The following is a 14135-nucleotide window of genomic DNA, read 5'->3' as shown; positions in this document are numbered from 1 at the left end:
TGAACACAGCCCCAGGAGGAAATCACTCAGAAAGAAAAAAGCTAAAAGGAAAAATGTAAACAAAACATAATATAAAATTGTCTGCGGCGTGCACTATCTTTAGTTTCATCTCTTTAATACAAACGCACAAAGAAAACAAGGTTTGACCAGTGGCCATTAAACAGCCATTACTTCAGCTGACTCACCTCTTCAAGGAGCAGTATGGCCCAAGGCACAGTGATGCATTGTGGGTCACATTATGGTTCACTTACTGGAAAATCTCAAAGGTTAATTCAAAGTCAGCCCATTAGTTCTTCCATAAATCATCCTTAAGTCCTAATTATTTCCCCTTTTCCGACTCCACTGTCAACAGTTAGCACAGGTAGCGCCAATTCCTGTCCTCAAGCCACCTTGGAACAGTAATGAGTTAACAAGCTCAAGTCCAGGTTAGTCTTTTATTAGCCAAATATGATGAGCTGGTGGATCATGATGAAGTTGGCTGTAGTCCATTTTCAACAAGAGCCAGGAGCTAAGGAAGTTGGAGAATGCCTCCCGGCTCCTTATTTAATCGAAAGGCATCCAAGTAAAACTTAATGTAATCTACTTTACAGACATCACAATTACTCAAAAGGGAAAGAGTATTACTAAAAGTAGCAAAACTAGTATCAATATATTAAGCTACGGTAAAAATCCTGCATTCAAAATAATACTTACATAATTATAATGATATATCATTTTTTTACTGAATGCAAAGTTGCTCATTATGCATGATAATAAAATCATACATATATTACATTATTTTATTATAATTATTGATATATTATCGTGTTTTCTTGCACATGTTAAAGGCGTTTTTTTTCTCCAATTATTTGATATACTTCTGCATATAGCTTAAACTATAATAATATATCATAAATTAGCTTTTTCTTTTTACCTTTTTTAATAATATTCTAAATCTGCAAAGTAGCTTCTAAATCAAGCTGTAAAATAAATCTTGTGGAGTAAAACTAGAGAATAATCCCCATCAGAATGTATTGTGTTGAGTAAAAGTATCTCAAATTCCTACTTAAGTACAGTACTTGAGGAAATGTATTTACTTAATGTGCATGTGTCCGTATTCATGGGTTTTGGCTCAGGGATGAAAATGGTATCTTGATCCTTACTTTGTTTATAGGTTTTATGAGATCTAGTTGATATACTGAGACACTTCTGCTTTTCTTTCCAGTCCTTTAGCACCACACTGTGCCTCATCTGGGCAGTACAGCAAGAATGTGTGTTATGTGTGTGTGCATGCATTGCACATACCTGCTGTGTGCATGTGTGTTAAAGTTAAGTGTCTTTGACATTTTGCTGATCCTCACGATTTGTTAGAGGCAAAAGGTTAGGCACATAGTTAGTGGAAGAATCTAGACAGTTTAAGGCCTTTAGAAGAAGAGTGATACAAATACAGAAGCATTGCTGCTGCCCTTATTCTCATTCCTGGTAGAGTTTGGAGCTTTTACATGTGGGTTAACCGCTTACCTCTCCCACAGTTTGTTTTAAACCCTGCCATGTCAAGCTACTGTACATATTTTAGAAATATTCCAAGTGTTTGAAAAGTGATGCCATGAAAATGTTAACTTTCTTGCTGGGAGATGAAGTATAAGATGTTATTTTATCTTTACTGAATCCGGCAGTTGCACTGAGATTAGATCTGTTGTCCAAAAGAGATTTAAAAACAAGACACATTCACAATAACACAGCCCTGAAACAGCACAACTACACAATAAACAAGGATTTAAAACAGTTCATCAAAACCATCAGATAACAAAGCTTAAAACCTCCCAATGGAATGGAAAAGGTTTGTGGTACCTGAAACCAACATAAATGTATAGGAGGATCTTAGTCGATCTAAGAAGGAGTTATTACTGGGTTGTGTACTAAAGCTACTAGATTTAAAGGGGCCCTATTATACTAATTTTCAGCTTCATATTTGAAAAATATTCAGTCTGCTCTGATTGGTTAGCTGGCCGGATCTGTTGTGATGGGTCAACCACTTAGAGATGTGTCGGAAATGTCCCGCCCCTTGACCTTTCACAGACAGTGGCCGTTTCTCAATGTCGAGTATACCGGCTGCAGAGCCACTATTTCAAGTGTCGTCATCGAGTGGCGCCGAAGGACTGTTTAAATGCCCAGCATACATGTGCTACCAAGCAAGCCTCCTCGACATTGAGAAACGGCCAGTGTGTTGAGTGCTAGCCAAAAGAAACATAGAAATGTCACTATGTTATTGAAGTTCAACTGAGGCGCCAAACCCCAAAAAGCCAACTTTTTTAAATAAGGGAATAGATATGAAGTACTTTTTAAAACATTAACAGTTGAGTTTTATAAATGGATAACACAAGACGGTTATGTCTTCTTGATTGTAATGCATTATGATACACAGGGTTATACAAGTAAAGTGTTGATGAGACAGCATGGAAATACAGAATGTCATAGTCAAGGACAGATAATCCCATAGTGATATCAAGAAGAAAGGGGCAGCATGTCATGTTTATGTTTAATATATATATATAAAAGTGTTTTTTACAAAGGTGTTAAGATTTTAAATACTGTCAGTTTAATCCCCTGATTTTGTCGTTGGTGATTGATGGAAATATCCTTTATTGTGATAGGAAGTCATGTGAGTGTCTAAGCTTGAGGATTGGGGTTTGGTGACATTTGTTGGTCTTATTTTCAAATGATAGAATTGAATTTGTATGAGACTTGTGACCAACATTAAGGGGGCAACACAAGACCAAACAGAAAGCATGGCAAATATAACTAGAATTGTTTGTTATAAGTGCAAAATGAAGCATGTGGTCTTTTTTTGTTTCTTTTTGTCAGTGTCACAGCTGAATGTTTTCTTATTCAAATGAACATTTACCAAAATGTGAAGAGTGTTGCTGCAATCAAAAGCCATGACTAACATATATTTCCTGTCTCACTCCCTGCCTCTTCTTCTCATCATCTATCCAGAATGTACCAACTGTTGTTTCAATCAATCACACATAAAATATGATGCTGCCAGTCTCTGCTGAAGCTGGCGTGAATTTTCAGCAATCCATCATCCACGCCATATTAATCACAGACTAGCCGCCATCTACGTTCCGAATTAGTTTTGCAGAACAGAACCCCTCTGAGATAATCACTTTTTCATCACCAGCGATGTGGCGGTGATGTGTAAAGCAAATGATAGATGTGTGTCTCTTTATTTAGCTGCATGGAGAGTATTATCCAGTGGGTGATGCCTCAGAAGCTATCTATTAGTAGCTTCTGTATGGTTTGTAAACATTTAGTCAGCCTTAAATTGCAATATTAATGCACTCTAGTGTATATGTTCAGAGTGTAATGTAATAGTGTGTGTATGTGGTGGAGATTTTAAATAGTGATTTAATTGTACCCGATAGGAAATGATAGGAATTTCAATTCCATCTGTAAAGTATATCTTTTTTAGGAACCATATATTGTATTTTTTATTGCGTTGTGTGAAATGATATACATTATTCATAGTTCCACCTTGATTTACATCTCAGGAGGATACAAGGTTTATCCCAAATGTAATGCTTCATACAAGTTGTACGACTAATATTGTTTTATAGCAAAACATTGGAAAAGTAATTGTATTTGAACGTGCATGGGAACAGTTCAAAATGAAGCAGATTCTTTTTGAAAGCAGCACCTCTTTTGATAAATGGGAAAAAGCCTAGCACTCTACTGACATCCACAAAAATTAATATCAAAGCTGGCGTTTAGAGGGAGCATGGAGGACTGGCTTGTGATCTCTGAGAAACTGCTTTCCATCGAGTTCAAAGAATGAGTTTAAAGTGCTTGAAGATTGAGTCCACTGGGAGCTGTCAGCTTTTGGAACCTTTTCTTTCTTCCTGACAGTCGTGATGCGTGCTGCTATCTCCTTAGACATGTCTCCCTTGATAAAAACTCTCAGCAGCAGTGCTTACCTGCCAGTTTCTTAAATACAGGTTTTCATGCTACAAATACATGAAAAATATGTCTGTTGGGTGTTTTACTGATTTTCTCAAGGAGCTTGTCATTTTGTGAATGGTGTACGAGTGTCAAGATAATAAGATCTATACTGGTTTCAAGCATTTACCAGTAACAGCACTTATTGTAAATGCTTATATGTATCTTTTGACACTATAGGTAAATGTGGGTGGTTCTATTTTATATGACACTGCCATCCAGTGGTTACATCACCACATCAACCATGGTTATTTAGGATATAACTAAAACGTTCAATTAAAACCCTTGTAGAAAAACAGACAATGATTCGTTGTTGGCATTTTTTTAATAAACATTTGCCAAAGGATGAGGGAGGGGGACAAAATTATTTAGTACAAAATAAAAGAAATTGTTTTGGAACTTGGGTTACTTGTTTGTTTTTTTTTTGCTCATGGTTTTACAACATATATTGGCAAAAAGGCATGTGGAATTTAAAGTGAAAAGAGCCTTTCTCCATGAAGTCAGATCAGATCCAAGTCCGAGCAGTGTGTCTGGCACTAACAAACCCTTGCATCAGCTGAGCCATCATTGTTTCAACATAATCATGGCCGTCATAAAAAGAGGACACTACATTACTGGTCATACTCCTAATTGTGCAGATAAAGCACACCATCCATTTTATTTCGTAGCTAAAATAGTTGCCGCCTACTTTAGTCAGTAGTGCAAAACATTAATACTAGTCCGCCCCTGGAGCAATTACAGGAAGGCTAAGGTTTAAAATGTACCCAGCCTGATAAATGTACACTCAAAAAAAGGTAAAAGTTTAATTTAAAAGACAGCAGAATAGATTACAAAAAAATAGGAAAATGGTATGAGCGAGAAAAGCTCCTGCGGTGTAATTCGGCTGCAACGTACTCCACATTCCAGACGGAGGAGGAACACAATGCCTTACACAGACTGAAGTCATTAAAAACTGAGTGTGAGTCTCCAGATCCCTCGGCTCTGCCTGACAGGCTTCCCGCTCAAACTGAGTCCTGCAGCCTTTTGTCACAAAACTGCCCTTTTCCCATTTTCAGTCTCTCAGAAGGGCAGGCCTCGTCCTCTGATTGTTGCCGTTGAGTTCACGTGTGGGCCGAAGCCGAGGGGTAGTGGCGGGGCCCCCACGTGGGAAGGGGATCCCCAGGCTTGTCCTGGAGCTGGGATGGGTGGGGGAGGAGCTACACCATCCTTTCTAGCCATGGCGTGGTTGTACATGTGGATAGAGCTGGGGTTGGGCTGCCCCTCCACAGGTAAGGGGCTGTGATTGTACTTAAAGCGATGGTCCTGGTCCCCACTGAACACCATGCTGCTAGGTCCCGTGGGTGGAGGGAAGGGGTCGGGGTGGGCAGCAGACGAGGAGCCGGCAGCAGGTCCGCTGAACACTTCCCTCAGAGCGTGGGGGGGCAGGCCTCCGCCTAGCATGTGGCCCATGTAACCGTCCCCGAAGCCTGCAGGGGTGAAGGGACGAGGAGGGGGGTGGTGGTAGTCTCCGCCGTATCCGGGCCCCTCTGCGGTAGTGAGGGGTGGGTAGTCTGGCTCCGGGGGTCTCCCTCCATCACTTCCGCGTGCAGACGCGATGGGTGGGGCGTGGCCGGTCTTGGGTTCAGGTGGAGGCTGCCGGTAGTCCAGGTCAGCGTGTGGGGGGGGCTCTGGGGGCTCCGGGGGCCTCTGGTCTGGGGGCAGGATGGACACACTGCCTACTTCAGACACTGAGAGACAGAAACATGTCTATTAGGTATTGGAATGCATTTCTTATAATTATTCATTCAAATTGTCTTTGTTTCCTATCTTAGCACAGAAAGAGTGTTCTGGTAAAACCATGTTCATTAAAGTCAATATCAATTCTCTCATTGACACGTGGTTCAAAAAACAACTAGAAAGACATATTTCTCTCTGAAAATAATAGACTGGGTTACCTGGAGAGACTGGGCTTGGCTCTGGGGGGTGTTTGACCTCTGGAGGAGGCTGCCCCCCCGGCGCTGCCCCTGCTGGGTTAGTGCTCTCCACTCCTTCATCACTCACTTCCTGCCTCTGGGTCTGCTGAGCCTGAAGGAGCTGAGCCAGCAGCATCGTCATGGCCGTCTGTGTGGCCGCTGCTGCCTCTCCGTCTGGAATCCCCGTCGGTGCAGACATGGGGGGTGAAGGAGGTTTGGGCATAGGGGGCGTCCGGGGCATGCCTGCAGGAGCTGTGGGCTGGGGGGGCTTCACAGGCGTAGGTTGAGGTGGAGGCGGCTCGGCGTGGTCCGTGGGAGCGAGGGCTTTGGAGAGCTGCTGTAATGTTTCCTGGTTGACCTTCGTGCCCATGGACTGCACAAACTGCGCCGTGTTCACTGAACTCTTGGACTGGCCCAGGAAGTTCAGGAGGACCGCCAGCTGCTCCTGGGTTAACTGAGAGGTCGGGCCCTTTGGGTCTGTAAGAGGACAGAACATTCCTGTTAACCTTAGTAATATTAGAAAAATCAAGGTTCAAAAACAAGTTGGACCAGTCGGACCAGTCGGACTCCAGACCACGCTGATTCATCACTAGCACAATGTAAATCTGAGTCATAGGTGTGAAGAATGCTACACAGTTTCGTAGAAGGGCCAGCCCCTTTATAAAAAAAACCACGCTTGGTTCAGTGTCTTGTCTTTGCACCGGTCCTCCAAGGACAAACAACATTGAGAAGATATCGACAGACAGATGGAAGTGAAGGGGTTAAATAACACAGGTCTTTGTGAATTTTAAGACATATCTATATTTATATGTATTAAGTAAAGTTGTACTTGTTTTGGATGCATTGTGTATGATAACATGACAGTCCAATAACACAGCACCTTTCATACAGGTGCATTCAAAAGCTATTTGTAGCTAACAGCAGTTAGCTCACCTAGCAGTGCAGAAGCAGCTGCATTTGGAGCTTTAGCGCCCCCAGGAGCGGGGAAGCCCTGCGGAGTGTTGCTGCGGCTGTCGTCGAGGCCCAGCTCCTTACGGGGGGCCTTCGGGACGACCACTTCCTCCGGCGCCTGCTTCTGACGCCGGCGCTTCTTACTCCACAGCTCGTGACAGTCCTGCCACAGCGGAAGACTGGAGAGACGGAAACAGTGAACGTTGTAATCTTCGTATTAAACTGTATAATAAGCATGTTAGTGCAACAGGAAGCTTGACATACTCAGGCGGGGGCATCTTGTCGGGGTCCACGTCCTTCAGGAACTCGCTGCCCAGCGCTTGTTCAGCTGTACAGCGTTTGCCGGGGTCCAAATTTAACATGTGGTCAAACAGGTCCAGGGCAGAGGGAGGGATGCTGGAACACAATAGAAAGAAAAGATTTCAATATAATGCACTCCCCAATCCTTATATTTCCAATTAGACGCCATATGCATTCACTTACAAAGCATACTCCTCTCGTAACCGTCTCCTGTACTGCTTCTTTGGTTTCATGGTGTTGAAGAAGGGGAGCTTTATTACATCTGGCCACACAGCAGGGCAAGGACTGCCACATATTCGGCTGAAAAAGACAGAAATGCAGTTGGTTGATTAACAGCAAAGTGTGGACATCATTTGCAATCTTGACTCAGATTCAATTCATAAAACCACCAAGAAAACTGGCATGACGTGTTGCTTTAAATCACTTTTAAATGTATTAGAACATAGTTTCTCTGTAATGTGTTACATTGTAAAGTGATACAATTAAATAAGACAAGAGATTAAACATGAACCATACAGTAGTATTCCAGTCTATGTTGTGCATAGCTCACAGTAATAAGGATATTTACAAACTTTTAAGGTTTCCCCAGCAGAGGCGGGTTGCCGCCACTAGATTAATCACTACCCTCACCTTTCCTCTAAGAGGGGTAGTCATAACAAAACAACAGCAGTTAATGAAAACACATCTGTGTTTGCGTAGGCTTAAGGTCAATCAGTGGAAACATTTCGTTTTACTTTCTCTTCCTGTTCTAATCTTCTCAACTGGGTGAAGCACTGTGGAAACCAGGCAAGAGTTTACAACCAAACCCAGATTTGAAACATTGACATTTAACTTGATTTAGTCTACAAGTACCTGATGAGCTCTAACTGGGCAAGCTCCTGATTGGCCTGGAAAATTGGTTTCTTTGTGAAAAGTTCCCCAAGAATGCATCTGTGAGAGACAAAAGGAGATACAATTAATCATTATGACAGATATAAACTACCCAGACAGAAGTTAAAACCACAACACTTCATTCAATATCAGTCGTGCTCTTACCCGCAGCTCCACACATCGATAGCTGGCGTGTACCTCTCTTCTCCCAGAAGAAGCTCTGGGGGACGGTACCATAGTGTAATCACTTTATTGGTGTATGGACGACTGAAAATAAGAACAAAACACGAGTTGTTAGCATTAAGAAGCAAGATTGATAAATAATTGTGACGCTAAGACATCTAAAACATAGGACTCACCTCTCTTCAGAGTTATAGAGCCGAGCAAGTCCAAAGTCAGCAAGTTTGATTTGACCTCTGAATAGGACGGGGACAAAAAACAAATGAAATGCAGTTCAGAAAAACATGTGTTTGTAATAAAAAAAGAATGAAATAGATATTCTGTTTCAGTGTAAAACACAAAAGGACTGACTTGTTATTGAGCAGGATATTGGAGCATTTGATGTCTCGGTGCAGAAAGTTCTTCTTGTGGCAGTAATCGAGGCCCTCCAGCAGCTGTCGCATGAAAGACTTGATGTGGCTCTCGTTGAAATGGACCAGGCCAGACTCCAGCAAACCCATCAGGTCATGGTCCATGTACTCAAATACAAGATAGAAAGCACCTGAGATAAGAGAATAAAGATTAAGATTTCAAAAAAGAGGTATAAAACAAATCAATGTTGTGTGGCAGGATCATATACCTTTATCATTCTTGAAATCTAGAGCATCTTCCTTGTCCGTGACGATCTCCTTCATGTTTATGATGCTCTTGTGGTTGAGTTGCCGCAGAATCTTGATCTCCCTGATGGCCGTGATTGGGAAGCCCTCCTTTTCATTGTCCAGCCGAACTTTCTTCAAAGCCACCATCTCAGCTGTGAATCACACGAAAGAGCAGCGTAAGAAGATAACACCATTACATTACATGTTACTTGTTAGACGCTTTTATCCAAAGCGACTTACATACTCAATACTGTGGGCAATCCCCACAGGAGCAATTTGGGGTGAAGTGTCTTGCCCAGGGACACAACGACATGCAGTGGGGTTTGAACCTGTGACCATCTGATCCCCATACCAAGGCTCTATCCACTGCGCCACACACCTCCCACCATGAGCTAACTTCATTGCTAAATATTCAAAACAAGAAAACAAAGGCCCTTATTCACCGCGATCCTCCAATGTTTTTTCTTAAATGTGATCTTGAGAAAGGTTTTCACCTCTGATTTATGACATGCTCTTATAAGGATGCATTTAATTGTCATCAATATTGAAAGAGCGTGCAAGTTTGTCCTAATTAGTATAGGTAAACGCCCTGACAATCCCTATAATAAGGGTGTCGCACTGCAGGGCCGTGCATACAGAAACTAAATCCAAGTCTGAAGAGGCACTGGATTCCAAATGTTAAGAAAACATTCAAAGTCATTTTGTGTAGCGATACTAAATATCCATATAAAATAACATAAGAAATATGCACAAGATGCTATTACTCATTCAGGATTTAGTGTGTTTTTATTTTAGGACCATGTTTGTGAACTACTTGAAATAATTATAAGCACTATAAATAATAAATAAATAAATGTGATTGTTGTATTTTACATCCAACTGTGAAATGGTAAAAACTGCATTTACAAATTATATTGCACAAACATGTCACAACTATGCAGTTTTCATCAAGAAAACGGCATAAGTGGGTTTCAAGAAAGGAATTTCAAGAAGGTTAGGGAACGAGGCCCATAGTTAACGGATTCATGTTTACGATATTGATATTATAAATGAACCTCTATCTTCTATACACTCACCAGTGTCTTTGTCTTTAGCCTTGTACACCTGACCGTAGGTGCCTTCCCCTGTGATTCCAATGATCTCAAACTTGTCCACGCAGCGTTTGCCCCAATCTATCTCAGTTTCCTTAATTTCACCGTGTCTTGGGCCACAGATTCTGGAAATTACAAGAAAACATGTCAGTGTTAGTCAAGTTAATATACAGCAGAAGAAAATTTGAAATATCACTGAATGCACCGCAACATACTTAGGTCTTCGGCGAGGTGTCTGGGACTTTTTGTCATCGGCTGGGCTGTGCGGGGAAGACTTGCCCCCGGGAAGTTCAGGAGGGAGGGGCAAGTCGGTTAGCAGCTGACGGGCCTTCCTCTCTGACTTTTTCTTCCCTGCGATCAAGCTGTTCTTCAAGCTGATAATGGGGGGAAGAAAGAGATACAAACACAGGGAGAGTGTAAGTAAGGCTTCACAATGAAATGGTGCATGACAATTATGTGTCACAACCACACATGCATACCTTTCTCCTTTAGCCATGTGATCTAGAACTGTTTGGGGCAGGGACGACAGAGTGGAGATGAGTGAAGCAGCGGCTCGTTCCTTTTCTTTGCTCTGTGCAGATGCTGGTGCTTTCCTTTTGTCCCGATGTACAGAGTCATCTTTCCCCTTTCCATCTCTGCTGGGCTGGGGCTCAGTGGGCCTCTTGGCTGACCTGTCAGAGGGGGACTGGGGGTGGCTCATTGGGGGAGTTCTGGGACCTTTCTCCGGCGGTGGTGGTGGAGAGGGAGGGCGGCCCTTTCTGGATGTGTGATTTGTCTTAGGGCTGGGTTGATGAGCAGATGAGGGACCCTTGGTTGGAGTAGAGGTGTTGCTGGAGTTCTTGGCCTTGGCAGCCGCTTCTGCAGCTTTAACCTTTTTCTGCTTACTGAGCTCAGCAGCAAGACTGGTTTTAAAGGTGAGCGTGCTCGGAGAGAGGCTGGAGGGGCGGCTGCGGGAGCGAGAGTGGCGGTGACGGCTGCGAGAACGTGAAGGCCTGGTGGATGAATATGGACTTCTGCTACGTGATCGAGCAGATCGCCTGAAAAAAACATGATATGGACACATTTTTAGATGGGAATATTTTTTTAGTTGAGCATTCTAGTGGATATCTAGTATCGAGTTTTTACACTAATATCACATGCAGGACTTTCAATTAAAAGGAATCGTGACACCACCAAAGTAAAGATACATGTTTACCTTGGTTTGGGTTGAACCATTATGATAAACTAAAACTATAAAAAAAAATCTAGAAGACCCTTTGTGGAAAATGAATGTCTGACCCCTCCTTACCACCCTGACCCCAAAAAAAACCACACAACAGCCAATATATGAAACACACATTATGCTTTATAACAACTCACCTGACATCTGAACTTGGGCTCAGGGACTTCCTGTATGGACTTCGAGATCTCCGGCGGTTTCCATAAGGACTTGAACCAAACTCTCCTTGTTCATACGGACTGTGTCGGCCATAACTCGGGGATCTACGCCAGTTTGCCGGGCTCACTGGGGATCGCTTCCTTTTGTTGCTGGAGTATGCAGTGGGTGACTTTGGCGCACCATATGCACCATACCCATCTGCATCCCGGCTATAATACGTGGAACTTGGAGAGACTTTTTTGCTCCCATAAGTTGGACTTTTTCTAGATATTTGCTGGTTATAACCACCAGGAGACTGGTAGTTATATGGAAGGGATGTCCCATAGGGACTTTCTGTTTTCACACCAGGACTTCTCCTGTATGTCCTGAGGTCTTCGCGGTCATCTCTGTAGGATTGTGGAGCCTCTCGGTATGCAGATGGGGGCTCTTTATCAGATCTTGTTTTACTTCGGTGCCCTTTTGAATCCCTTTTATCTGCAGATTGTGTGGCCTGAGATGTGGATGTTCTCTTACCATTTCTGTCACTGCTCCTTGTGGTGTCTCTGTGATTTTTAGAGCCACTGAGGCTAGCTCCACTCTTAGCTTTTGAGGAGTCTCTCTCGCGGCTCTGGCGGTCCTTTTTCCTGCCTGGCTCCTTCTCTTGCTTGCCCCTCTCTGATGGTCCCCTTGTCGGTTCGTCCTTGCTTATGCCCACTGCCTCCCGGACTCTAGGGTGACTTCGGTCTGTGGTTGCTGGTCCATTAAACTCACCAAAGTCAACATCGCTGAGTCGGTCTACTGAGAGCCTGTCAGCACGGGGGTCCAGTTTGGGAGAGGGGCTCCCAGAGAAACGCTCTGACTGAGAGCTAACGTCGTCATACTCTACTAATGTCCGAAGTTCAGCGTCTTTATCAAAAGTGCCCTTTCGGTCATTATAAGGGTCTCCCGTTGTACCGGCATGCAACAAGTCTTTTCCCTTGGCCTGTCTGCGTTTCTTTTTCCTAGAAGCCGATGACCGCCTCTTCTCTCGGTGTCTGTCTCGCTGAGCAGCACCGCTCCCCGGCTTGATACGCCTGTCCTGTCGGTTAGCATTTTTCTGAGCAGAGGGGCTCCGTCCCCGACCCTCCCGAAGCACCTCTGAATTAGGCATTTATCCTCAATAAAACCCTATGCCTAAGTTGAGAATTATCTTTATATTATATACTTTTCCTATGTTTCTTGTTGTGTCGTGGAAAAAAACATTGGGCTAGCTATGTCACAGGCTAGTTGGCTAACGTTACAGCCAATTCACAATTACGACAGCCAGCCAGCTAGCTAACGTTAGCTAAATCACAAGCTTAACATTAGCATTACACAACTAGCTCGTTTGAGGTTCAATACAAAGTGAGTTACCCCTGACGGTAGTTAATCCATTACACTTGGTGCCTGTAGATTCCGTCACATACAATCTACATATGGTGTTTAGTTATAGAGTCAGTCAGTACTCAACCATTGTATTCCAGGACGTAAATCTCCAAGATTTGCTAGCTAATGGCAGTCGGTTTAGCCAGCTAGCCTCCAACAGCTAACTGTGTCCAACGAGACAGTGGCATTCCATTTCATGGTCAAAGCACAGGCCCAAATCATCTCTTTCTTTAAAATCCAGTTCTTCTGTAATGTTGCAGATCGTGCAAGCATGTATATCCATTTACCAGGTAGTGTTAAAGTTTAAGTTAAAAAAACTCAGTCTCCTTCTCACAAACTTCTTCTCGCCTTCCATCACACTCCAATGTGCAACAAGGAAGTGAATAGCACGCGAGTTGGATAGCCGCTGCTAGCTAACTAGCCGCTAGCACGTTAGCCAGCTCGCTTTCTTTTCTCCTTGCGTTGAGTTCACTTCAACTCAGTCAAGATGCAATACAAAAGTAAAAGCACGCCTGCTTCCACGTATCCCTCCGGGTTGTAGCTCCCTCTTACTACCGCATGGTCCAAAATGTGTTAATGTGTTTCCGGGCAAAAAGGTTCTACAATTCTTTGAATTGATTTCAATATATTGTAACTTTGTTCGCAATGTGGCTAACGGTACAACTCGCCAGGGCCCAGACAGCTTTCAAACTACAGGCCTTGTGCGTCGGTGTTAACCAATAATACCCGTATGCGTAACACAGCTCAGTGTCTACGTCATCGCCAAGGGAAACCCCTACTTTAAAAAAATAAACATTTCGAAATCAATGTATCAATGTACAAAAGTTAGTATCTTATATTCTATCAACCAAATACTAAGACAATTAGGAAACTTGCTTTCCATACATTACATTTGGTAATACTTTGATTTGATCCTCTCATAAACATATAATTACAATAAAGGTTATGCTAGATAAAATACAAATTATTAATGAAAAAAGTAGGCTACTGGTATTATACTTAAAAAAAACATATAAAATACTCAATACAAATAACGCTGATTTCCTTTTTCCCCCCGTTTTAAAAATCTGTAATTAATCCCCACATTTTGTAGTTGATCCGGTGGGATTTGCCAATTGTATACTAATTTCTCTCTTATCCAAAATATGTCAGCAGTAGTATGCAGTTTGCACTAATCTATTCTTTAACACTCAACTCCCACTGTTATAAAACAGCAACATGTCCACGTCTGTACTATGGTAAATCAATATTTCCCCTTGTTCTGCAAGCAACATATGCAGCACAAAGAATCTGTGTGGTTGTGCAAACACTGAGATAAGGGCAGCGCCAAACTGTATGTGCTTGTGCATACATTATACTTCAACATCATTTGGTGTTGTCAAATGTTGCATCAAAAACTGCCTACCTAAATAAC

The 14135-nt window shown here is 42.7% G+C and overlaps 1 protein-coding gene across 1 annotated transcript; it reads right to left on the bottom strand.

Moving 5' to 3' along the window:
- Positions 1-4284: 4284 nt before the first annotated feature.
- cdk13 (cyclin-dependent kinase 13) lies at positions 4285-13429 on the bottom strand. The gene is made up of 14 exons (XM_034150895.1): positions 11320-13429; positions 10440-10997; positions 10176-10334; positions 9946-10085; positions 8851-9021; positions 8583-8772; positions 8411-8467; positions 8217-8318; positions 8034-8111; positions 7365-7481; positions 7146-7277; positions 6864-7060; positions 5913-6407; positions 4285-5705 (listed from the first exon to the last, which is right to left on the bottom strand). The coding sequence occupies exons 1-14, from the start codon at positions 12465-12467 to the stop codon at positions 5038-5040; spliced, it is 4212 nt and encodes a 1403-aa protein (XP_034006786.1). The 5' UTR covers positions 12468-13429; the 3' UTR covers positions 4285-5037.
- Positions 13430-14135: the final 706 nt, after the last annotated feature.

Source organism: Trematomus bernacchii, unplaced genomic scaffold, assembly GCF_902827165.1.
Source record: "Trematomus bernacchii unplaced genomic scaffold, fTreBer1.1, whole genome shotgun sequence".
NCBI classification, from domain to species: domain Eukaryota; kingdom Metazoa; phylum Chordata; class Actinopteri; order Perciformes; family Nototheniidae; genus Trematomus; species Trematomus bernacchii.
Note: the sequence above shows the minus strand (reverse complement) of the source record. Positions and strands in the feature narration are given on the sequence as shown.